General features: G+C 49.8%; 1 protein-coding gene across 1 annotated transcript in view; it reads left to right on the forward strand.

Annotated features, from left to right (window-relative positions):
- CNGB3 (cyclic nucleotide gated channel subunit beta 3) overlaps positions 1-25,809 on the forward strand; it is a 62,829-nt gene that overhangs the window by 32,647 nt on the left and 4,373 nt on the right. Inside the window, exons 3-13 of the mRNA XM_087825593.1 lie at positions 4,624-4,778; positions 5,229-5,378; positions 6,063-6,271; positions 10,394-10,444; positions 11,448-11,534; positions 13,501-13,565; positions 14,263-14,385; positions 17,214-17,355; positions 17,897-18,056; positions 19,797-19,894; positions 22,913-22,996. Coding sequence (XP_087681719.1) covers positions 4,624-4,778; positions 5,229-5,378; positions 6,063-6,271; positions 10,394-10,444; positions 11,448-11,534; positions 13,501-13,565; positions 14,263-14,385; positions 17,214-17,355; positions 17,897-18,056; positions 19,797-19,894; positions 22,913-22,996 — 1,324 coding nt within the window. The remainder of the gene's footprint in view (positions 1-4,623; positions 4,779-5,228; positions 5,379-6,062; positions 6,272-10,393; positions 10,445-11,447; positions 11,535-13,500; positions 13,566-14,262; positions 14,386-17,213; positions 17,356-17,896; positions 18,057-19,796; positions 19,895-22,912; positions 22,997-25,809) is intronic.

Raw genomic sequence — 25,809 nt, forward strand, 5'->3', positions numbered from 1 at the left:
ATTACATATTTTGCATATGTCCACTGTGGGAAATTTGAAAAATTGCACAGAACAAAAGTAGAAACCACTCATAATCCCAACACTCAGCTATAGCACCATCGCTACTCTGTTGAAAAGTACGAATGAATAAATGCATGGGTGGACAGGTTCATGGTGTGAAACGGAAACAAGGCTGTCCTTGGTTGTACGGTCTCCCTGACCCCATACACGGCCTGCCCAGCACTGGCTCCCTGCGGTGGCAGCTGAACCCAGCTGGATTCAGGTAGTTAACCGGAGCAGCTGCCTCTCTCCGGGCAAAGCTGGAGCCTCTGAGCAGCATGGCGTTTGCACCACAAACGTGCCTACACTGCCCCCTGGTGCCCGCCCCTCGAAGTAACGCGGCTGCCAACATGACTGGAATAATCGCAAAGCTGAGAGGAGATCAAAGGAAAAGAGTAACTAAGGGATGGAAGGAAACGATTAGAAAATAAATTGAGTTGTGTGCACTCAGTGGATTCCTGTTATGGAAAATAAATTACCAAAGCCTCATTTTCTTCTCTCCTCCCCACCCCACCCGTCTTTACTGACACCCCACCCCACGCTTTCCCATCCTGACCGGGCCTGAAAGGAGGGGGGAGCCCTGGAGTAAATCTGTGAATGAAGAAGTATGTGCTGTTGTGCGCACTTGGACTTGGATGCGTGCGGCAGATCAATTAGCCTTGTTTGAAATAGGAATTTGATTGATAGACGAAAAATAATACAGGAAAGGGAAATGTGACATCAAAAATCACAAGAATATCAAAGATGGTTCAAAGAATTGTGTTAGGTGCTGAGCTGCTGGGGGAAAGGACGTGTATTTATGGGCCCAGCACGCTTCCGCTGTGCAAGGACGTGTATTTAGATCCTCGCTGCAGACCAAGGAGCCAAACAGATATCAGATGAATGAAATTTAAAACAAAATCAGCTTTCAACAATTATGAGAAGACTGAAGTGAATCTTTATCAAATATGTGGAGGACTTTCTAAGCTGGAAGACAGGACGTGGGTAATTCGACTAAATCAAAATAAAAACTTCTCTGTGTTAAAAACAACATAGGCAGGGACACAATAAACAAAGAAAATGTTTGCGCTTATATAATATATGAAAAGCTCATACAAAAAGATAAAAAGGCCCTGGACGGTTTGTTCAGTGGTTAGAGCATCAGCCCGTAGACTGAAGGGTCCCGGGTTCGATTCCGGCCAAGGGCAGGTACCTGGGTTGCAGGCTCGATCCCCAGCCCTTGCTGGGGCATATGCGGGAGGCAACCAATCAATGTGTCTCTCTCATATCCATGTTTCTCTCTCTCTCTCCCTTCCACTCTCTCTGAAAAGCAATGGAAAAAGTATCCTTGGGTGCGGATTAAAATAAATAAATAAATAAAAATAAAATCGGCCTATAAATTGTATGTATATGGCACCACAGAACTTGGGATTTCCCTGCACCCAAGCACATGAGAATACCTGCGGATCCTGAGCACAACACACTTGTCTCCAGCGACGGTGGTGGCTCTTTCGCCTCCAATGTCACCAAACTTACACTTCAAGCCTTTATGACAAATACCCCATCCCCAGAGGAAGTTTGGGGACTTAGTGCTCCACGTGACTGGCAGGAGCCATGCTGATCCCAGGCTGCTGCCCCACTGCGACCCTGAGCTATTGCTAAACATAAATTTCTGTTCCCCAAAGGCCGCAAACATAATTCTGCTGACAGTTCCCCCTTCTCAAACAGGAAATTAGAAAGAACAGAGCCGTCAGCGGGCGTCCGTGGTGTTTTAAAGCTGTGATCTCTTCTACGTGGCTTTATAGTCTGCATGGGGCCACTAGGATGGTTCTGTCGCACCCACTGAGAGGAACGAAGCTGCTGCATGTGCGAGTCCGTATGTCTGAGCCCCGATCCCGCAAGAGCCTGTGATGCACATGCAGGGCCCGGGCTGACTGCGGACAGACCGGGTGGGGCCCTCGGTCGCGCCCACGGGTGCTGTGTGCACTTCGGAAACTGGGTCATTGGACTGAACAGTCAGTGTCTTGCAGCCTGTGCCAGACGACACCCATTATTTGCCCATTTTTACCATAAAATCTGATGACTGTTTATCGGGAGAGCGGCCTGCCCCTCTGCAAAGCCTCGGAAATGTTCGCTCTCGCTCCGTGTGGTGCACTCGGCCTCCCACGTCTTCCCCCATCGTTCTTCGTGTTACCCTCCTCTGAGGAGTCTCAGCTCACCTCGCAGAAGAAACTAAGTTTAAGTGACTGTCGCTCAGTTTCAGCAGATCCGCCTCCCAGCACCTGTTGCTAAAATAGGAGCCCAGAGGCTGGATGCTCCCTCAGCCCTGCTTCATGGACCAGGTGCTCCCTGTTAGGTAAGAGAAGTAGTTCACCCTAAGACCACCTAAGGGTGGCCTCTTAAAACCAAAACGCCCCTTTCAAAGACCGGCAGTGTCGTGCTCTAATGATGTGCACCCTCCAGCAGCTCTGTCTGCCTTCTGTGGCCTGTTTTCCACACGTGCTCTTCCGTCCGACAGCCACCCGCCGCCTTGCAGAGGCTCCTCTCCGGCCTCTGCACCCTCTCCCGCGAAACATGGGATCCCGGCTCTGGCTCACTTCATGATTGGTTGTTGCCATGTTTTACTGTAGCTTCGAGATTCCTTGCTGTTTCCTAGGCCTTCGTGGGTACACAGCTCTCACACGCTTTTCTTTCGTCTTTTCATCCCCACAGGATCTCTCACAGGGAAGTTTCTAGTATAGATTAGGTGCAATTTACAGTTTTTCCTCTTATGGCCGGTGCTCTTGGTGTCAGATGTAGGAACGCTTCTCCCAGCCCCAGATCCAGAAGCTTTTTCGTTTTCTTTTTTTCTGAAAGCCTTACAGTTTTACTTTTCACACTTAAGTTTGTGATCCATATTGAATTAGTCTTTGGATCGTGTGCCGTTTGGGCCAGAGTTCACTTCTTTGCCTTGATGTCCTGTTGCCCCAGCACCGCTTGTCGCCATAGCTTGTCCCCCCCCCCCACTTCAATGGCTTTTGCGCCTTTTGTCAAACTCCAGTTGGTGTCTTTTTAGAGGCATGAAGGTCCCGAAGGTCTGTCCCCAGTGGCAGGTGACTGACCATAGTGGAGACCTGGCGGCAACCCCGTCAGGTCAGATTCTTCCTGAGGATGTGACCACGCACAGAGAAGGGTCCCTCGCGCACCAGGGAGCGTTTCACCGCAGAGCCAGACGACCCGCACGGCTCTCACTCTGGCTCCCAGGATTTGTCAGCAGCTGCTCGAATTCAATCTTCCTCTTTAATAATCTGCTCTGACAGGCACTTCATTTTTCCTTTAGTGGCTCAGAGGTAAAGACTCGTTTATCTCTCATCCACACGCCTGCTCCTTCTTGAGGGGTTATCTCCCAGGCAGTAGTCTATCTGCGCAAAGCCCCCCCACACGGGTCCTCGCCCTAATGACCGACAGCGCCTCTGCTGGCCTTGAACCCAGGCTGTCCGAGGGCAGAACACTCTCGGGACCGGCTCCCCCAGCAGCAGACCTCCCGTGAGGGCTCCAGGCCGAGGTTTTCCTCACTGACAGCGAGGGCAGCGCTGTGCTAAGCACATCACGGCTCTGAGACTGAAATGAGTGCACATGAATCATGCACCTTCTATCTTCAAGAAACTTCTCAAATTTCCTGTTTTCCAGACAGCAATTTCCTGTTTTCCGGCACTGTCCGTTTTTTAAATCTTCTCTCTGTCATTTCAAGAGATTTATGGTGTCAGCTTATTATCTTTATCCAGTTTCTCGTCTGCTGCTTCAACCAGGCCCACCTGGTTTTTCTAGGCACCAGGCCTTCCTAATAGTCCGCTCGGTCGGCCGAAACATACTGCAGATGGGGGCTAAACAACAGAAATTTACTTCTCACAGTTCTGGAGGCTGGAAGTCCAGACCTAAGACCTCTCTCCCTGGCTCTCAGGTGGCGGCTGCTTGCTGTGACTCCTCCTGGCCTTTCTCCTGTGCAGGGGGGGAGAAGGGGGAGAGCCATGAACGTGCTGCAGTGTGCTCTGGACAGACCTGGGGTGATCGAGGTCGGGAGATTGCCCCTCATAAAGCCCGTATGTACGTGACCATATGTACACACCACTGTGTACAAGCAGTGCCGTGTGCACAGGGAAATGTGACAGACCACCCAGACGCTCGGTGTTTGAGGTGAGCGTGGGCAGGGCGTGACATGAGGGCTGGCCCGGTCCTATCTGCCGGACCTGAGTTGGCTTCAGATTCGTAGCTTGTATGGTGGACCAGCACATGCGTCGGTGAGAATCAGATTTTGCAGTCATTTCAAGTATTTCAGTCAGAAATGTGCTCCTGTAAAAACTGTTTACTTGTTCAAAGCAGGCTTTTCTTCAAATGTGACTTTTGAGGACAACTGTCCGAGTTTATCATTAATTATTATGAAAAAACAATGAAAGAAAAAAGACCTGCTCCTCTCTTCCCCCGGAAATTCCGAGTGGACTCTAATATCCTCTGCCTGACTCCTGTCTGTCGTTCAACAAGACAGAAACAGCAGGACACAGGAAGGAGAAAAGACGTCACCCGTCCCTGTGCATATGTCCTCATGAACTCATCTCTGTTGACGTTCTTTCCGAAAAGCAAACTGCCTGGAGCCCCGGTGACAAGCGCGTGGGCCGACGCCCGGCTGCGTGACGTGGCGAGGAGGCTGCGGCACCGGACAGCCCTGTACAGGACGCGGCTGGCAGAGGGAGACCTGTCCTCCCCCGAGTGCAGCCCCCAGGCTGGTGAGCACTGCTCCTCAGGGCGACGGGAGGAGATCATGAGGGACGTGCATTTTGCAAATGTCTTAGTCTGGGTCCCTCCAAAAGCAGATGCCAGGACAGTGATTTAGATTGAAACAGTTGATATCCAGGGTGGTCCAGGGAGGCGAGAGCAGGCAGGAGACGCATGCCTGCAGCAACCCTCAATCGATGCAGGAGAGGAGTCTGGGCTGAGACCCCAGCTCCATCCTGCTCAGGGTCAGTCTCCTGAGTGAACCACAAGTTTTCAGAGGGCCCGGCCTGGTGACCCAGAGTAACCCTCCATGAACTCACCTTATTGCACCTTTTCATCTTAGCTCCTCTACCTGGATTGAGAGGGGGGAAGATTCTGGAATGTTCCAACTTCAAGAAACCCAAGCTTTTAGCTCACTAAGTGGACGTAACCTCTTAAAAACATCTTTTTTCCCTACGAAGCCAAGCCCACAGCTGTGTCGTCAGCCCAGGAGAGCACTGCTCAGCTCAGAGAGGAGCACTGGGGTGCGGCCTGTTGTGAACTCCAGACAGTGCCTCTGATGGAGCAGGTGAAGCGAATCAGACACCCAAGAAGCATCGACTCATACACAGGTACTGTACATCCCAGGTGGACCATCCCAGCAGGACGGCTGGCTGTGACCAGAGACCTGGAAACCCAGGCACAGATGCTCTGTTTCCCTGCCCACCTGTCCTTGCCCATCTTTAAAAGACAGTGCGGGCTCTGTCCTGCCCTATGACCTTTGAAAAGAAAGCCCAGAGCTCTCAGCAGCATGTGCACTGACACCCCGCCCCCCAGATCATTCTGAAGTGTCCTTCTGCTTCCACGGCTGCACATGGTTAGTTATGGTCATGGAACCAGTCCCTCTGCAGCACCTGTGGGCAGAGGAAAGCGATGTGTGAAGGGGCTCGGACGTGAACAGCCTTCTGGGCTGATTCCACCCTCCCCACGCCAGCCTGCCCTCGAGGTGAGAGGTGGCCAGTGGGCACCTGCCCGGGGGGACACCCCTTTCCTGATTCTTAGAGCACCCCACCTGTGGGCACAACTCAGGGGCCACTTCTCCAGGAGACAGAGAACATGCTCTGGCTCCGACGTTGGAAGAGTTGAGATCTCTGAACACCACTCCCGAGGGGCATTGTTCTACTGTTAACAGGGCCTCTCACATCCCCCAGCTACCTCCGAGGAACCCACCCCAGCTCTACAGACAGAGAGGACGGAGCGAGGACAATGTGATGCTGTCACAAGCCCTACAGTCACCCCCTCTGCTCCTCCTCCAGATCCTTGCTACCTCCTGTGGCTCCTGCTCCTCACCTCCGCCTACGCCTGGAACTGCTGGCTGATCCCCGTGCGCCTGGCCTTCCCCTATCAGACTCCAGACAACGCGTACTGCTGGCTGGCGGTGGACATTGTGTGTGACACCATCTACCTGGGTGACATGCTGTTCGTCCAGCCCAGGATCCAGTTCCTAAGAGGAGGAGACCTCATAGTAAGTGGCCTGGGAGAGGCAGACACTGGGCTTGAGGATCAGATCTGACTGCAAAAAGTAAATTCACAACATTGTTTCATTTGAAGCTGACTGTGGATCTGTAACCACTGGAAACCCCTGTATAATAGTGACGATAGTAACAGTAACCACAGGAGCAAAACAGCCACTGAGCAGCTCTGTGCCTCAGTTTGCATGACTTCGAAATGAGAGTAGCAGTATCGTGCGTGTGACCTGCCCGGGCTGAGTGGCTGAGTGGGTGCATGTGAGATGTGAGTCTCCTTACCGTTCCCGTTAATTTATGCGCCAGGACCCTGCAGCCTTTCACTCACTGCCCTCTCAGGAAGGTGTTGCGGCCAGAGCAGACCCCAGCATCACAGTAGGGAGAGCAATGACCAGGGAGCCGCACCTTGAGTTTGTCTGTATTTTGGGGAGAAGAGAGGTAGGTTCCTTAATCTCCACATTCTCTTCTGAGTCTCCAGTTGGCCTCAAAGTGTCAAAAAGCTGGGAGGACTAGTTTTGGTGATTTTTTAAAATGTTCCTTCCTGTGGAATGCCTCTTATATTTGAAATCTTTCCTAGAAAGGAATTTTAAAGGCCAGAGCTGGCGCTGCAGCAGAAATCCATTCCCAGCTTTCCTCGTGCAGACGTCAGGGCCCTAGCTAACTCGCCAGCGCGGCCCCAGAGCTCAGCGGCAGCGTGATGAACAGTGATGATGGTGGGCAAATAAGTAAACAGCACACAAGAAAGAGCTAATTTCAACCTCCATTAGGTGCACAAGGGGGAGAAAATCAATGTTTGACAAATGGAAAATGACAGAATCGGTAAGGGGAGATTTTTATTTTCAATTTTCTACGAGGCCTTTGCGCACAATGGAGTGTTAAAACCGAGAAAAATAACCAGTGAAAACACACTCAATGAGCTCTGTTTAAAATGCATTATCACCAACTACAAATACAGAACAGGGACGAATTGCTTTGTCCGTTAGGAAGAAGTGTAATGGTCTCTTTAGTTTGGAGTAGGTCGCGGCAGCCCTGCAGACATGATTACACCCTGGGAAGCAGCCTCCGCAGTCCAGGGCCCCGCCTGAGGCCCCGGCCTGGTGCCGTCTGCGCTGCCTTTGGCCGACAGGGCCACCCACTCATCCACTCACTCGTCCCTCCTTCCTTCCTCCCTTCCTCCCTTCCTTCCTTCCTCCCTCCCTCCCTCCCTCCCTCCCTCCCTCCCTCCCTCCCTCCCTCCCTCCCTTCCTTCCTTCCTTCCTTCCTTCCTTCCTTCCCTCCCTCCCTCCCTCCCTCCCTCCCTCCCTCCTTCCTTCCTTCCTTCTTCCCTTCCTTCCTTCCTTCCTTCTTCCCTTCCTTCCTTCCTTCCTTCCTTCCTTCCTTCCTTCCTTCCTTCCTTCCTTCCTTCCTTCTTCCCTTCCTTCCTTCCTTCCTTCTTCCCTTCCTTCCTTCCTTCCTTCTTCCCTTCCTTCTTCCCTTCCTTCCTCCCTCCCTTCCTTCCTTCCTTCCTTCCTTCCTTCCTTCCTTCCTTCTTCCCTTCCTTCCTTCCTTCCTTCTTCCCTTCCTTCCTTCCTTCTTCCCTTCCTTCCTTCCTTCCTTCCTTCCTTCCTTCCTTCCTTCCTTCCTTCCTTCCTTCTTCCCTTCCTTCCTTCCTTCCTTCTTCCCTTCCTTCTTCCCTTCCTTCCTCCCTCCCTTCCTTCCTTCCTTCCTTCCTTCCTTCCTTCCTTCCTTCCTTCCTTCTTCCCTTCCTTCCTTCCTTCCTTCTTCCCTTCCTTCCTTCCTTCTTCCCTTCCTTCCTTCCTTCCTTCCTTCCTTCCTTCCTTCCTTCCTTCCTTCCTTCTTCCCTTCCTTCCTTCCTTCCTTCCTTCCTTCCTTCCTTCCTTCCTTCCTTCTTTCCTTCTTCCCTTCCTTCCTTCCTTCCTTCCTTCCTTCCTTCCTTCCTTCCTTCCTTCTTCCCTTCCTTCCTTCCTTCCTTCCTTCCTTCCTTCTTCCCTTCCTTCCTTCCTTCCTTCTTCCCTTCCTTCTTCCCTTCCTTCCTCCCTCCCTTCCTTCCTTCCTTCCTTCCTTCCTTCCTTCCTTCCTTCCTTCTTCCCTTCCTTCCTTCCTTCCTTCTTCCCTTCCTTCCTTCCTTCTTCCCTTCCTTCCTTCCTTCCTTCCTTCCTTCCTTCCTTCCTTCCTTCCTTCCTTCTTCCCTTCCTTCCTTCCTTCCTTCCTTCCTTCCTTCCTTCCTTCCTTCCTTCCTTCCTTCCTTCCTTCTTTCCTTCTTCCCTTCCTTCCTTCCTTCCTTCCTTCCTTCCTTCCTTCCTTCCTTCCTTCCTTCCTTCCTTCCTTCCTTCCTTCCTGCAGCAAACATTTATTAAACACCCAGTTGCTGGGCATTCCAGGGCTGGATCATGGAAATATTAATTCCCCAAGACCCGGAGGGGAACAGAAAAGTAACAGGCAACAGACTGAGATGCTGATGCCCCCACTCGAGGGAGCTGGGAGGGTTTACAGTTTTCCATGTATGTGGAGTGTCTTCTAAAGGGCGGTGCACATGGCCTGGCCGGTGTGGCTCAGCTGGTTGGGCGTTGTCCGGTGCACCCAAAGGTTGCTGGTTTGACTCCCAGTCAGGGCACATGCCCAGGTTGCAGGCTCGATTCCCAGTAGGGGGCGTGCAGGAGGCAGCTGATCAATGTTCTGCTCTCACATCAATGCTTCTCTCTCTCCCTCTCCCTTCCTCTCTCTCTAAAAATCAGTAAAAAAAAAAAAAAGTTTTTTTAAAATGTGGTGCACAAATAGAGAGCAGGAGACTAAGGAGGGACCAGCATAATCATGAAGGAAAGGACACCTGGGCCAGATCTCGATGAATTTCAGTTATCTACACACCTTCACCCCCCACCCCACCCAAAAAAGGGGGGAAATGTGTTCCAAGCTCTGGGCACAGCTTGGGCAGAGGCATCAAGGTGAGAAACTGTACTGGGGGGCTGCTGACAGAGCGGGTGCGAGATGCTGCAGCAGGCGCGAGACAGGGAGTAGGGCCTGTATACTAGGAAAAGGAGCTGGATTTCTTAAAGTCGTGTGGAGTCATAGGGTTTGACATATGTGAGGACTGTTAAATGATGTGAGCTAGAGAGATTATCTGGCTGCCATTGTAGAATGGATCGAGGGGAGCAAGACTAAAGAAAGGCAAGGAGACCAGGGCCAGAAGGAGAGCGGGCGTGGGCTAGGATCACCGACGGTGTGGACAGGATGCTCACAGGTACCCGATAGGGGGAGGGGGAGGAGAGCTCGCTTAGGCTGGAGTTGACAGTGCTTCGGGGTTTGGTGCAGGCAAGAGGCAGTTGCTTGTACAAGTCGACAGCTCCAGAAGGTGGATCTCTGAAACTGTGAGGGTGGATGAGAGCTGAATCCTAGGGAGTAGTGACTTAAACCGCTCGCCCAAGGAACTTAAGGACACGAAACACTGGAACTGAAGAAGCTCCGTCAGCCAAGAACTGCATTGCAGGCTCCTCAGAAAGAAGCGTTTCAAGGACAGTCATTGTCCCCTCAAAATATCAAACACTGCAAAAAGTTTCATTCACCTCTTCATTCCTTTATCTAGTCACCCACTCAGCAGATACTTATTTGGCTCCTCGTATATTCTAGCAACTAATTATATATAGTTGCTCAACAAAGTCAACACTGTTTGAGATAGATCACCATGGAGGGAATAACTGGTTTTAAATAGATGGACTAAGAGATACATATGTGGTTTTAAAACACGGTGGGAGCCCTACAGGAATGCTAAGCATCTGAAAGGCCCCTGGCGCAATCGCTGGGCGCTCCCTGGGGTTTCCTGCGCCAGTCCCGATGGAAGTGCATGGTCCTGCTGCACCACGTGGCCATGGGTGAGAGTCAGACATAAGCGAAGGACCTGGGGCAAAGCAGTGATGGCAACTCAGTTACAAAGAGCGAGAGTGACAATGGCAGTAACCACAATGCTGAGGGCACGTTATTCTTGTTTTACTATCTGAGAGGGTAGAGCCTGTTTACAGGCAGAAGCTGGAAGGAACCAGTAGAGGGAAAAGCTATCGTCGGCTTTAAAGTGAGAAAATAAGTGATGAAATTGGGTAAAATTAATATAAAATATTAATATGTTTCAGGTGGATTCCGGTGAGCTCGCAAGGCACTACAGGAGTTCTGTGAAATTTAAGGTGGGTGACTTAAAGTCGTTCAAGCAGCCCACTGCCATTTTAATTTCAAGTCCCAGCTATAAATTTCTACCCGAAAACCTGCCTGAATGATAGCCTTTGTAACAAGTTTGCACAGGTGAAGTTTTATGAGACCGAGGCCAGCCTGAGGTTGGCTTCTCAGTACTTACTCGATGAGTTCAGCATACGGGCCTGTCAGGCAGAATGAAACGTCGGTGCCCACACTGAAATTCCAGCCGAAAGACAGGGAAGGCGTGTGGGCTGTACTTTGTCCTGTCCATACAGAATGTAGCCGGCAGCTCACGCACCATGATGATGTAAAAGCCTATAAAATCATTGCTACTCCTGCTTCTTTCTGTTTGTATGTGAAAAGTAAAAAATAGAAGGGAAACAATTATTCAAGTGGCAGATGTGGCATCTTCCTCTCCTCAAATAGCCGCATAACCTGATGCTTTCCACCTCCAGTTATTTACAACCAAGTATCTGTTACCTTTTATTTGTTCCTCCTGACTCTGAGAAATGGGCAGAGCTTTGGGGGTTACCCGAGGTCCCCCAGTATGTAGGTGGGAACTCCAATCTCCCATCTCAAGGACAACACTTTAGTGGCCTCACATTTTCTTAAAAAAAATACAAATCTGGGTTTAGGTGTCACATTGTCCCAATTGGCAATCTGCAGTGATTAAAATCCCCTTGGGTTTGTTTTTATCTCCAGCTAATTGTCTTTGTAAACAATGTGTATGTGCTCAGACGTGCTGGTAAAACGTCTGCTGCTCTGATGGCCTCCTCCGAGGGCAATATCCTTTCTAAGTGCCCAACTTGCTCCAAACGCTTCCTCACAGTCTTGAGTTTGATGAGGGGAAATTAACTCATGTTTCAGGGCAGGCAGTTTGTGTTAAGGAACAGAATTCCTGGGGGTGCCTGGTCAGCTCTTACCTATGTTGGTGTAAATCAGTCCACGTCCAAGTAGCACGTGAACACGGCATAACCACGTGTGTTCTCCCAGCAGTTGGATGTCGCATCAGTAATGCCACTTGATGTTTTCTGCCTCTTCTTCGGGTTTAATCCAATATTTAGGACAAACAGGATATTGAAGGTAAGACAGCTACATTGTTATTCTTACTTGTAATTGTCTTATTGTAATAACGGGAATCTTGAAGTGATTTCACATATCCTAAGTGTATATAATGTTCTTCATTTTCCCAAACTGCCCTCCGATTTCCTGCCCTTGTCAATGCTACGAATGTTAAAACTTCAATGAAGGAGAAACGTCGTTGCTTCTACTGCAAGTTGCTCTTGGCTGTTTTTATTCTGTCTCTCAGAGCAGGTGCTTTTATAACCTGAGACAGGAACGTGTTGGCGCTTCTAGATACAGCTATAGTTACAAATGAGTCTTATAATTGTATTATTTTCCATTTGCCCTTTTTTATTAGACAGTCACTGAATGCCTGGAAAAGGCATTTACTGGCTGTGAAAGGAGACAGTTTGATTAGACAATCTCTAGGTTATCTTACTCACCTGAAATCCTATAATCTTAGAAAAAGTGCAAATAGAGTTCTGCATAACAAAAATATTTACATACATGGATACAATTCAAATGTCCATTAACAGGGAACTAGTTAAACAAATTATCGTACACCTACACAAGAGAATACACTTTCTAATGCAAAAAAATACATAAAGGGCGTTTTCTGTGGACTGGTATGAGAAGATAAATTGCTAGGTCCAAATCCGTCCATGTCCAGAAGTTGTTTTAAATATAGGACATTCTGCAAATCAACCTTGGTCTTTTTTCCATAGCCCCGCCGTCCAGTCATTTTACAGATACGTGGGTCGTTTTGATGAACATTCTCTAGGAAAAATATCGTTAACCTGTCTCCAGTTGAGAAAACACTAAGAACATGTTTTCAGTGACCACTGAAGCTAAAGTTTAAACCATCCCTTTGTGCAAACGTCTACTATGAGCACCAAAAACAAGTTAGCACCAATTGGAATTATCTTAATCTGAATGTCTGAGGGATTTGTCCTAGTCAGCAATTCTGGGAAAACAAGCCATCTATACATTTTTTAGTTAAAGAGTCATTACTTTTTATGTTGTTTTTTAATTCCAAATGTTGTGCTACAGTCATATATACATTGGATGAAATCCTGAACTAAACGATTTTTGACCTAAACAACCCCTCCCAGTCCCTCCCAGTCCCTCCCAGTCCCTCCCAGTCCCTCCCAGTCCCTCCCAGTCCCCCCAGCTGGAGGGTCCTGTGGTTCTCAGTACCATGAATAATTAAATGTGTTAACTTGGGGATGCTTGCAACCCCTTCAAGAGGCATGGTCTTCCATTGTCCCCATTTTACGGTCGAGGAATCCAAGGCACAGAAATGTTAAGTGACTTTTCCTAGGTCACACGGTTAGCAAAGGGCAGGGGTGAGGTCTCCCTCCTGCGTTCTCCGCCTCAGCTGATGAGGGAGATGGCTTGTGTAGGGAGTGTGAGTGGAGACAGGCGTTGACGCGGGCAGGAGAGGGCCTGGAAGGAAACGGCACTCGGTTTGGAGTCCACGTGTCTAAGCTCAGTGTCTGAACAGTGTCCTGGATTGCTGACCAAAGCTAATGTTCACTGGAGTTTAAATTTCATTGAAATGAAACATGTTTAATGCAACTTGCTCAGAAGCAATGCTGGTTCTGAGCCTCAGGACTCAGCACTGGTTACGACTTTGGTGTGTCACACTTTTCCTCTCTCACTTGGTTTTGGGGGAGTGTGATTTTACTGTAAAACAGAGTTCCGGTCCACGCTTTAAAAAGAAGGAAACGATGCTTTTAAGCCTGGTTTTCATTGAGCATCAGGAATGAGACCAACGAGAGGGAGGAACTGAAGCAGGGAGCCCTGGCACTGGTGCCACACTAAGTGCCGCCAAGAGGAAACACCACTGAACAGCCCCTCGTTTTTTAAAGACGTGTGAATGGAATTATTTTGAATGACCAATAAAATCTATGTTGTGGAGCTTTATTTAAATAGGTGTCTGTAAGACCGACATGCTTTGGGATTTCTCCTGCTTGTTTCCTCACAGTACAGGTCATTCTTTGAGTTTAACCACCACCTGGAGTCGATCATGGACAGGGCCTGTGTCTACAGGTGAGGCGGGGCTCAGTGTGCATCGGGCTGGGAGGGCAGGCAGGGGCTCCTTTCAGATGGAAGGGTGTAACCGCCCTCAGAGAGAAGGGGTCATCTCTGATTTCTGGCTGTAAAAAGTGTATGGTTATGTTCTAAAACTGAATATATTTTGAAGTGAGATGAAAGTATGGAAATCATACTAGATTTTGGAAGCATGCAGGACTGAAAAACAGGCCGAATTACCTGTTTCCATCAGACAGGTGTAAATACATGTGCTCTGTCACCGGTTGGCCCTCCGTCTCTCTCATGACAGTTCATTGTCTTGCTGTCCCGAGCCTCCCTTGCACGGAGACCTCGGTTACACCTAATTGTAGCAAGAAGCCCCTCGAGCTTTCCCGAGATATCCCGTTAAATCGGCATGGCGTATGTCCTGGGGCTTGAGGTGGACAGGTGACCTGGGGGCTCGCTCGTCCCCCAGGGAGCTGATTCATAGTATCTGTGAGAAGAGGGGAAGGATTTTTCACTGTTGGTCCCAGTCGAGACACTGAAGTCAGAACACGTGCCCTGGCTCTGTCCTGTCTCCGTGTCCTCGTGGGAGTTAACAGCCCGCAGATGTGGAGCACGGAGTTTCATTGGAGACAGTCGGGGGAAGGACATGTTCACTGGGCCACCTTCAGGAGCTGCACGGGTCCTCGCTTCGCATTGTCTCTCCCCACAGAGTCGTCCGCACGACGGGCTACCTGCTGTTTGCTCTGCACCTGAATGCCTGCCTCTACTACTGGGCTTCCCACCACGAAGGAATTGGAACCACCAAGTGGGTGTACAGCGGGGAAGGAAACCAGTGAGTTTTCACTTCCGGAAACTTGCATTGAGTCTTGTTAACTTTCCGTTTCACGTCAGTGGGCGGTGAAGACCTTGAGTAGGATGTTTTCAGGGAAAGGGGGTCGAGTAGAGGAGGGCAGGGCAGGGCAGGGCAGGGCAGGAAATGTCAGTCTGTCACAGCCAGTGGGGGTGCGTGTGCGTGCGTGTCTGTGTGTGTGGCATGTGTGCACGTGTGTAGTGTGTGGTGTGTGGTATGTGCTTGTGTGCGGGCGGGTGCAGGTATGTGGCGTGTGTGTGCGTGTGTGCGTGGGGGTTGCTGCTGCAAATACAGCGTCAGAGTGTGGGATGGCGACACCTGACTACGGACTGACCTAGTAACCAAAACAGTAACGATGGAGAAGACTTGAGAACCCTGTCGACAAGTTGGACTCAATGGCTATAAGTAGGGCCTTGACTGGAAGAATTAGAAACCACCTGTTCTTCTTAGTCCCTCACAGAATAAATACAGAGAGTGACCGTTTCCTAGGCCAGAAGGCAGGTTTGGGATTTCCCAGCCCTGGTTTCCTGCCGCCTCCTTCCCTGGCTGGGAAGACGAGCATCACCTGTGGGCTCTGACGCTGCCCCCTTAGGATTCACGCAGAACCAGAGCTTCAGTATCCACTCACCAGCCAGGGACATAGGTGGCTGTCTGTGCAAAGAAAACACCTTTATCAGCAGCTTTTTGCATATTTTAGGACCGTTTGCACAGGGCAGATGTTAACACCACCTGCCCCTCTGTTGCTTCAAGTTCACACGTTGACCTTGTCAGCCTGTGATGGTTTCTATGACCTATAAGTGGAAGGTGCCTCTGAGGCCACTAGACTTGTTGACTTTGCCCTGTGAGAACCAGGCAGCAAACTGTGTGACCTGAGTGGGGCATCGTGGACATTCGAAGTAGAAGTCAGGTTTATTGCTGCCCCTCGAGTCCTCACCAGAATAACACTGTCCATGCGTTTCCATACAAAACAAGGGGTCACTTTCGTGGTACTGAGTGGACAGCCGCCTTCATTAGAAATACGATGAGTGAGGAAAGGGCTTAGCTCAAAAGGAAAACTTAAGTAGGAAGGTTATTTGGTTCCCAGAAATACTCCCATCTATCTTTGTCCAGATACAGGGTTTCCCCCAAAACTGTATACACTTTAACAGCTGATAGCTCAATTTTGAAAATGAAATTTTTTTAATAAACACTGCCTTTATAATTATTCAAAGTGTGTGTATACATTTTGGGGGCACACCCAAATACACTTATTTTCTGATGTAAATTTCCCAGTGTGCCCAGACCTCACAGGGAATCCTGGGCCCTGATCCCAAACACAGATCCTCTAAGGAAGGGGGAGTGAGCAAGGCTGTCGGGAACCGAGGCTGTGGACAGGCGAGGACAGAGTCAGGATTGCTCTACCTGGGGTGACTCACCCCTTCATTTCACTCAGGAAGATGATGAGGCCCTTGTACATGAAGGTATCTACTCTGGGTCGCCTAGATACTTCAGACACTGGCCAAAAAAACAGACCAATCCTTACACCACACGTGAGACTCTCTTCAGATGTAATAAAATCACCAGGCAGCAAAGAGTTTAGTGGAGCAGACGGAGACGGAAGGTGGCTGGGTAATTAAGCTAATCCTAGAAAATCTGTAAGATACCATCTAATTAAATTACACATCTTACCTTTGGTTGTGCATGTCTGGGGATAAGACACGGCTGAGAAAAGAAGCCCAAAGTAAACCTCAAAGCATCAGGGCAGAAAACTTCTGATCGACACGGCCAGCTATTTCACACAAAAATAATAGTGTGGGCCTCACCCTCCAGATCTGGAAAACCAACACCCATGTTCCACTTGTGATTGTCACTTAACACCCATAAGTAAGAACCTGAGAGAGTAACTCATGGGCCTGTTCCTATTGACCCCACACTGCCCCAGGAGGGCACAGGATCCCTACATTTGTGTTGGACGGAGGAGGTGGCACAGGGAGAGGAGCCAGTCCTCTCCCGCTGCTGGGTGGTGTTGGCTTCAGTAATGTGCCTGAGTTTAGAAAGACCCACAGGTCCAGAACCTGTGACCAGAATAGACAGGTAATGGGAAATTGTGCGTTTGAAAGTGAAACGTGAAAGTTAAAATGTGATCCATAGAATGTATTCCACCTTGTTCAGGGTGGTTCTCTCGGACGTCAAGTTCACCGGCACAGAGGTCCCTTCTCTGCTGGGCCTGGCACAGGGTCCCGAGCCACAGAATTAGGAGCCCAATGACATAGCTGTTGGTTTATAGCATTACATCGTACAGTGGTCTGTTTTGCAGCAAGAGAGAAGTGGCACAGCTAGTGGGCACCCCCTCCAGTTTGCTGAGTCATTTCACAGAGTTGATCAAGAAGCTGACGTTAGCCCTGGCCGGTTTGGCTCAGTGGGTAGAGCGTCAGCCCTCGGACTGAGGGGTTCTGGGTTCAGTTCCAGCCAAGGGTGCGTACCTCAGTTGCGGGCTCAGTCCCCAGTGTGTGGGAGGCAACCGATCGATGTCTCTCTCATCGATGTTTCTCTCCCTCCCCCCCTCCCCCTCCCTCCCCCCCTCCCCCTCCCTCCCCTCCCCCTCCCTCCCCTCCCTCCCTCCCCTCCCCCTTCTCTGAAGAGCAATGAAAAAAATACCCTCGGGTGAGGATTTTTAAAAGGCTGACACTGGAACACGTGCTTCCCGATGCTGCCTGTGGAAAGAAATCTCGGTCAGCAGGACGCGTGTTGTCATGTGGTAACCTATGCTCCAGACACAGGGATATTTTAATGTCAGAGTCAGAGCAAAATGTACGTCTCCTCTTTCCCAGGTACCTGAGGTGTTATTACTGGGCCGTTCGAAGTCTGATTACCATCGGGGGCCTCCCAGAACCACAGACTTTATTCGAAATTCTGTTTCAACTGCTGAACTTTTTCTTGGGGGTCTTTGTGTTCTCCAGTCTGATTGGCCAGGTAAATTGAGATGTGAACACTGGGTCCAGGAGGCTGTCCCCTTCGAAAAGCTAGCGAGTCTCTGTCAACTTTGCAGGGGAAGGTCAAAATCTATGAGGGGCTCTTCTCAGACTAGCCTTCAGCTGAGTTCGTGAATTGGGGGAGGAGGTGATGGGCCCACACGCCTTTCCATTTCCAAAGGTCGCGTCCGTGGGAGACCTGTGTGCGGTGAGCGCCGGGTCAGACTCGCAGAGAGAGGCGCTTTCTAAAATAACTTCCCTCCCGGAGCTTCCTGAAAACCTTCCAAAGCTCTCGTATTGACTTAAACTTCGAGTATCGTCTTAGAATCCCGGGCTAAAATCCACTTCAGAGGTCACATGAGACTGAATCCTGGCAAAATCCCTGTGTGGTAGAGAAGACAGGTCTCGCTGTTGGTCGGGTTGGGTCCGAACCTGCCCAGGACCTTACGTCAGTGGTAGAAATCAGACCCAGTATCAGAGTTAAAACCCAGCTGTCAGGGAATTAGGATGCAGGGTGTAGACCAACCGCATTCCCGTTCCAGATGCGCGAGGTCATCGGGGCCGCTCGGGCTGCGCAGAGCGACTTCCGGATGCACCTGGACCACACCCTCGCCTACATGAGCACCTACTCCATTCCCGAGGCTGTGCAGACCCGGGTCCGGACCTGGTACCAGTACACGTGGGACTCTCAAAGGATGCTGGGTAAGCAAGGCAGACTCCCACATCCCCGCCAATGCGTCAGGTGGTGGGTGCTCAGGAGGCAGGAGCCAGACCCCTGGGTTTGAGCAGGAGGTTGAAACACAACTAAATAATCTCAAAGGCATTAATTATATACTGTGGGTTTTTATTTTTCTTAACTCTCCAGCTATACCTACAGATTACACAATCCTGGGAGAGCAAACACTGAGTTTATTCAGCGCCTGTGGGGCAGGTGTTACACACGCTGCCTCATAGAATTGGGAAGTCAAGTGTCTTCAACCCGTTAGGAGAGGGGACGGAGGCCCCAAACTGAAAGCTTCGGCTGAGGGCTCAGAGCTGGCAGGTTCCTAACTGGCCTCAGACCCCTGCCTGCTCTCTGAGGAACCCAGTTCTTCCTGTGACCTCATGTCTTATGCCGAGTGTAGCACCCAGAATAGCGGCTCCAGGCCGGGTGCTGCAGGGCGCCGGCCCCTCCAAGGGACCCCCACCAGCTCACCGCAGCGACTCTTGGTGCCATAAAGCTGCAGTTAAAGTAACTTCCATTAAACGATATAAAGCAAAAGAGAATGGTGATCGTTGGCCATAACCAGACTCAACTCTTGGTTTGTTCCTTCCCGTGTAAAACGGGACTTGGTGCCACAGAGAAGCCAAGAGTACGAATTACGTCACACCGTGGTTCTAAAATCAGAGGTTCTTGAGAGCAGGTAGGAGCCGCTGGTGTCAGAGCAGAACCTCTCTCCACCTTTCTGCCCTCCTGAGAGACTCGGCTGCTGGTAGAGCCTCTTCCTGAACCTAAAGACCAGGACCACAGGCCTCTCTCGAGCTGAGCGAGGAGCACAGGTTTCTGGGCGGCTTCCCTCTCTTCCCAGAGGCACTGCTCACCCCACGTAGGGGGACCAAGACACAAACCCTCCAGAGCAAGGAGCTGTGTGTCTGTAGAAAGGATCTTCATACTTAGAACCAATATTGGAATCAAAATAAGGGTACAGTATAGCCATTCTTCCGTTCTAAATGGACATAAGAAAACCCCCAAAATGATCAGCTGTCAGAAACTGGTGGCCTACCGGACACTAAGAATGGGCAGCTTCGTTTGCGGAGCAGTTTTCCCGCCCAGAGGGCCGTCATTTCATCCACAGGTAGAAAACCGCCCATGTAGGCACAGCCCTCATCCAGCCGACGGGCAAGGAAGTAACAGTAGCTTGAACTCAGCACATTTCCTTGGATCCCACTCCCAGCTGAGCCGCCCACCAGTGATGCGTGAGGAGCAGGTCTCTGAGCACCGTTCTTTTTTTTTCTTCTTTCTGCAAAGCAGGGATGAGACACTTACCCTCAGGGTTGCCACAGGGTCACACAAGACAGTGACAGAGCCCTGAGCTTCCAGATGCCCGGTGGTTGTGGCCATCACCCGCCCGTCCCTGGGCCATCAGGGCTGGAACCTACAGGGCAGATGGCAGGAGCTAGACTATCCCAGCCCCATCTGCCCACTGGCCTCTGTCCCGTGGCCACTAGACTGTACCCAGAGTGTCAGCGGACACCCGCTGACTGTGCCGCCATCAGTAGCTCAAGCCGTAGGCGGCTGGGACAGGTACATGGCGCCAGCAGGAGTCACGAGCGTGGAGTTTGACGCAGCTGTTTACTTATCAAGAGTTGGCATTTCGTTCATTTTTTGTTTTTCCTCACACTCTGGCGATGTTTCTCGTTAATCTTGCTGCCCCGTGAGGGGATGCGTTCGCCTCTACAAAGACGAGTCGGCCCTGCTGGAGGCTCTGCCGGCCGCGATGCAGTCAGCGCTCGCCCTGGACGTGAACTTCAGCATTCTCAGCAAGGTGGACCTGTTCAAGGCAAGTCTCCAAGACCAGGAGAGGGACTCGCGGCCGTTTCTCTGTAAAGTCTGCCTCTGGCTGTGCACGGCGTTTACGATAGGTATTCCCTTATGTTTACCAAAATGAAACTGATCTGGAGTATTTATGTGGAACTAGAGTAAATAGACTGTGGGTCTCCCTTCAGCAGATGACTTACTCTTTAGAAGCCTCTCTCCTGATGGGTCAAAGAGCGAGTTTTTCCTGATTAATGTAAATATCCTCAGACTCTGCCGTCTATCTCTGCTGCTCCCGGCCACCCTGACAAGCAGACCCCACCCCAGGTTACCTCCGGATGGCCTGACATCAGAGAATCCAGAGACTGTCTCCTGTTACAAATGCCCTGGAGCTAAACTTTTTAGGTGGCCCAATTCTAATTTAGAGGCTTTAAAAAAGAAAAAGAAAAAGAGCACAACCAGGAAGTTTTAACTTTGTGGATGTTTTTAAGTTTATCGCCCTCTTCTTAAATGTACACTGGATGTCAGTTTTCCTCGCCTGGCCATTGACTCTGTGTGGGATCCATCTGTTTAATTCATCCACTCACAGATATTTATTAAGTTCCTACTTTGTCTTAGGCACTGTTTCAGCCACTGAGGATAGAAAATTTTAAAGCAGATGCAGGCTCACATGGAGCTTAAATTCCAAAGGAGAGCCCCCCTTACCTGCTCCTACCTCCCACCCCATCCCCTCTGGTAATCATCCTACGTTAACAGTATTTTTAAGTGTTATGAAACAACTCGTACCCTAATGACTAGCTTAACTGAGAATATGTGACTACAAATGGCGCTTTTTTAAAGAAAGAAAAAAACTTTAAATTTTATACCAACAGCTTTTACAGGATTATCCCTGATTTGGGAAGTTATCAACTTTCAGCCTCAGAGTTTTTTCCTTTGTTTTTACGTATATTTTTGGAACTCCATAAAGTCAGCAACATCTGACTGAGAGGAAAGGTTAAATCTTCACATCTTACGAACGCTGTACATGAAGTTAAATCCGTTCTTTCCTGACATTTCCGTTAAAGACGCAGCTTCTCCCAGAAAGAACCATTTCCATTTATATTTCTGTTAAATGGAAAAACTGTGTTTTAGAGCCAAGCGAGGTAGAAAGTACGCAGGTTCGGCATCATTCTATTTCTGTACAGACGATCTTGGCAGTTTATACAGATTTGCTGTTTTCTTCAGGAGAAAATAGGCTGAGTAGTGATCCTACACCCTTATCTCATAAATTATACCTGCTGACCCTGGTGTTCCTGAGCGAGTCACACGTTCCCCAGGACCCCCGAGCTCCGGCGGGTGCACTGAGGGGGCCACGCCAAGCATGTGCGGGAAGGGTGACAGGAAGGGTGCTGGGTGTCTGCGGTGAGCAGCAGAGGCTCCGGGCAGCGGGTCCTCGGTGGTTCTCAGGGGCTCAGACTCGGCCTGTCAGCTAATTTCACGCCCAGACGCTCAGCTCACACACCCTTCTCGCCTTTCCCACTCAGGAAAGACCCTGGAGCTCACGTGGGGGTTTCCCTCTTAATCAGTGTAGGTAGAATTAGAGAGATTTTTTTTACTAAAATTTTGCTTGGAATCAGTTGTGGCCAGTGAGTCGGGCTTGCTGCTCCTGCGGGGGGGCGGTCAGCGGTCCCAAGGCTGGGAGCCGGGGGTCGGGTCCTGAGCTCCCTGCCTTTCGTGAAAGTCGTTCCTGGCCTTGCAGGTTCCGTGTAGTTCCAGCCAGGGCCCAAGTGCAGTTCGGTTCTGTGAGGCTGGGCTGTTCCCCCCTCTGGTGGTTTATTATTTTAATTTTGATTTTTAAATATGTTTCATGAAATGCAGCGCTAGGGAAATCACTCTGCCTCCACCGCGAGATACCGCAAGTGGGAGGGAATGTGAGGAAGGTTTGTTGCGCCACCGCGTGGCCGGAATTGAAACCGCACCCTCGCCCTGAAGCAGGGCCGCTCCTAACGGGGACGGAGCCCGAGGTGCGCGTGGGAAGTGGGCGCCAGCGGTCTGTCCACGGGCGCAGCGTCTCGCTGCCCGATGCCCGGGTGAAAATGCAGAGCCCACCCGGAACAGGACACCACGGGGATCTGTGACTGTTTAGTGGCCCAGGGCCAGGAAAGACCACGTGTGGCAGAGGAGCGACCTCTACCGGCACGTCACCGGCAGTGACACGTCCCATAGCCAGAGGCCCGAAACCAGAGCGTCCGGAGGACTTTCCGCGTTTAATTCTTAGCAACTTTACTTTTACACGATGCTCTCAGTAATAAGTACTGTTGCCAGACTTTTTAAAGTATTTCGAACAATGTGCTACAGCCCAGGTGCCCTCCATCTACCTGCACATCCTGAGCGGGTGCTCTGTCTAGAGCCCTAGAGGGGCGCCTGGTTGTTCACCCGTAGTCCCCGCTCTGCAGCGCCCCCCAGTGCCGGGAGGACTGAATAGATAAGACGACATCCTTGGTTGGCCTAGGATGATTGACTGCAATCACACGAGTTAGGGAACAAAGACGTCAAGCTTGCAAAGTTAAACAATTGTGTTTAATAACAGTACGGAAGACATTATAAGAAAAAAATATTCAGCCAAGATTTTGACATATGTGAGTCTTTAATATACTAATAATTATTGTTATGTTATCACAATCATTAATAGCTATCATCAAGTTTTGCAGGAGTAAAGTTTTACCTTTATGAGATAAGTATTGTTTTTACCCTCATTTAATAGATTAGGAAACGAGAGGTTACATAATAATAGACCCTGGAGACAGGATTGAAACCCAAATCTATCTGACCAGGATCCCAACTCTTGCTATACTGTAGGTTTGGGTTTTTCCCCCCTAAATTGTGGCTCAAGACAAGTATATATCCACTGGCAGCTAATATTTTAGTGTTTACACATTTAGATGACACAGAGCAATAGTGTCACCTGTTGCTCTGTATTTCTGTTGCATTTGAACAGCGTTTGGAATATTGGCCTTTAGCCATGTGTACAAGAACTATATCTCTCCCTTGCTTTTCCCTTCAGGGCTGTGACACACAGATGCTCTGCGACCTGTTGCTCAGGTTGAAATCCACCATCTATTTACCTGGTGACTTCATCTGCAGAAAGGTGAGTGCACCACTTCTCAAATGCAGGACAGGTGAATAGGTACATGTGAGGAGTTCAGACCTAAGTCAGGAGCATCGTTTAAACAAAACTTATCAAGGGCGGATTCCAGAGCACAAGCAATGATTATGGCAGACAAGTCTGTGAAAACAGCAGTGTGCTCTCAGAGCTCAACGTGGAATGAACGAGATGGTATGGATTTCATTACTTACGGGTTACAAAGGGTTGGTCTGAAAAGCTGCTTTTTACAAATGCAAATCCTCAAGCATCACACTCCATGAATCCTAGGTTCTTAAAGTCGAGGAAAGGTTACAGAAATTGAAGGTGGGTCTGCCCTTTGCCCTCCACAGTGATCAGTTACCTCCAGTTAGCTCTCCCAGTTAGGGGATAATTGATGCCACATTTTTAAGATTTCACTGCGCTTCTACGATTACAAAAGGAATCTGTGTTCATTATTTTTAAGAAGGAAAACATAAAAAAAGCACAAAGACAAAAATCCCACCACGCAGAAACAACTGTTACAGGGAAACCCCAGTGGGGTTCGGGCTGCCTGTGTCCAATTCAGAAGAGGCAGGGTTGAATCATATAAGGCATTTATTGAGATGAGCAGCCAATCAAGAAGACAGGGAGCATATGAGCATCCAAAACCTGCTTCAAGGAATAGCCTGGGGGATAGGGCTATATAGGGAAATGGGGTAAACTGAGGCTGGGAACAGAATGCAGCTATTGTGCAGCCCCAGAGGTCCACAGGTGTCAGCTGTTGTTCTTGGTCTTCTGGCGATGTCTCGATAAAATGATATCTTGGTTCCTGGTTGGGCCGGCCTGACCATGTCTGTTCAGGGACACATGGTCCACAGCTGCGCCACCTCCTTAATTGCTTCGTCCTGGGTCAAGGGGAGTGTAGGGGTGCAAAGGCCTAGGAGAAAGAAACTTAAGGAAAAAGAAACTTAAACCCCTGCTCACATGTGTTCTACGGTTTATAAGTAATATGATTATATTTAAGATTAATTCAGGTGCTAAATCTATGGACTTTATAAGTGCCCCTATCACAACCACTATTCGTAAGTGTTGACCTTTTTATGCTGCTTAATGGAGAGTTTTGTACAATTGGCATCATTTTGCACTTACATCTGAAACGTGCTCTGTCGTGAACCTTTTACATATTGTCGAGTAATCTCCCGTGGCCTCATCGTTAAAGCTGCATCATGTTTCAGTCTATGACCATCATAATCAGTTTCCAAGTGTTCGCCAGGATCACTCTAAGGTGAACATTTCCCGCCTCTCTGATGACTAGAGTGAGGGGGAGAGAGGAATGATGACGTTGGGTTTTATGTCTTGAGAGACTAAATCAATAAGTCAATAATCAAAATGAAAATAGAGCAAGGTGAGCAGTTCAGAGAAATGAGAGCCGACCCCAGGCCCTGCGGAGTTCACCTGTGAGCCAGGTGAGGAGCACCTGCCTCGTTACTGAGTCACGGGGGAGAGCTGTGGTGGGAGGAGGCACAAGTGCTGTGGGACCCAGACGGAGGACACTGGTCCCACTGGGCACCAGCAGGATTTCCTGGAGAGCATGGCGCTCAAGCTATGTCTCGAAGGAGGAACTGGTGCAAGCCAGGAGGACACAGGCCTCCCAGACGGAGGAGAAGATGAGAGGACTGGGGAGCTTTTCCCAGAAACAAGCTGCAATCTTGAGTGTTGCGGTGCCCGCCCCCCAGCCCTGGAGACAGCTTCCACCCAGGACCCCTGAACGTGTGAACCGCTCACTTGCTCTCTGAGGGCTGCCACCCTCTACACTGAGCTCTCGCTTTTCCACACGTCCCCCTAATTAGTACACAGCCAACCTCTGGAGCTGGGTCTGATCTCATTTTGTTCACGCCATCAGACCTTGTGCTCTGAGGATCGTCTCCTTCATTCGAATGCTAATTAAACTTGCAGGAAAGGCTTAAATTAGCTTCAGAATATGCAAGAAACAGTAGAAGTTTGCGTTCATTGATTGTGGCAGATCTCCTCGGAAAATTACAGAAATGATCATTAAGAAATAATTAAAATGCGGGACTATATTTAAGCGCCCATTATGCATGTCCACCTCCAGTCGGTTGTAATGTCTGCCTCTGAGAAATCGTCCCAGGTTCTGAAGCATCACGTCATGCAGAATACAGAATGTGACCCTGCTCCCATCACTACCTCCTGGAGCGTCTCCTGGAAAACTAATTTTCCGATACTTCTAAAAACAACCCTTAGCTACTCTGTTGGCTTCTGAGAGATGGCCTTGGTGTCGGAGTCATTGTTAGATGTGGTCTGTCCGTACCTGTTACAGAGTCAGGTGACATGGGGCTGCTACTGCTGAAGCCAGCGTCTGCCAGCCTTGTGAGTTCACTCAACACACACCTGTCCCAGCCTCTACCACTAGTTTTTAAATAACAATAACGAGCTCTCGCCTACGTGGCCTCTCGGGGATTCCTGCAAGAATTAGATGAGTAGCAGAGGGTACAGGGGGGATGAGTGGTGGTGGAAAGAGGCTTGATTTGGGGTGGTGAACGCCCAGCATGGCGCACAGGTGATGTGTTGTGGAATCGTGCACCTGAAACCTGTATGGTTTTGTTAACCAGCGTCACTCTGATAAATTCAGTAAAGGGGGGAAAGAAAGAAATGAGTTAGTATCTATGAAAGTGCTTTGTAATTATAAAGTCGAGGGTCCTGCCCTGGCTGGTGTGGCTCAGTGGCTGGGGCGTCGTCTGTGCACCTAAGGGTCTCAGGGTCGAGTCCTGGTTGGGGCGCGTCCGCTCTCTGGAATCAGTGAAAACACATCCTTGAGT

The sequence above is a fragment of the Miniopterus natalensis genome, chromosome 16 (assembly GCF_054644295.1).
Source record: "Miniopterus natalensis isolate mMinNat1 chromosome 16, mMinNat1.hap1, whole genome shotgun sequence".
Taxonomy (NCBI): domain Eukaryota; kingdom Metazoa; phylum Chordata; class Mammalia; order Chiroptera; family Miniopteridae; genus Miniopterus; species Miniopterus natalensis.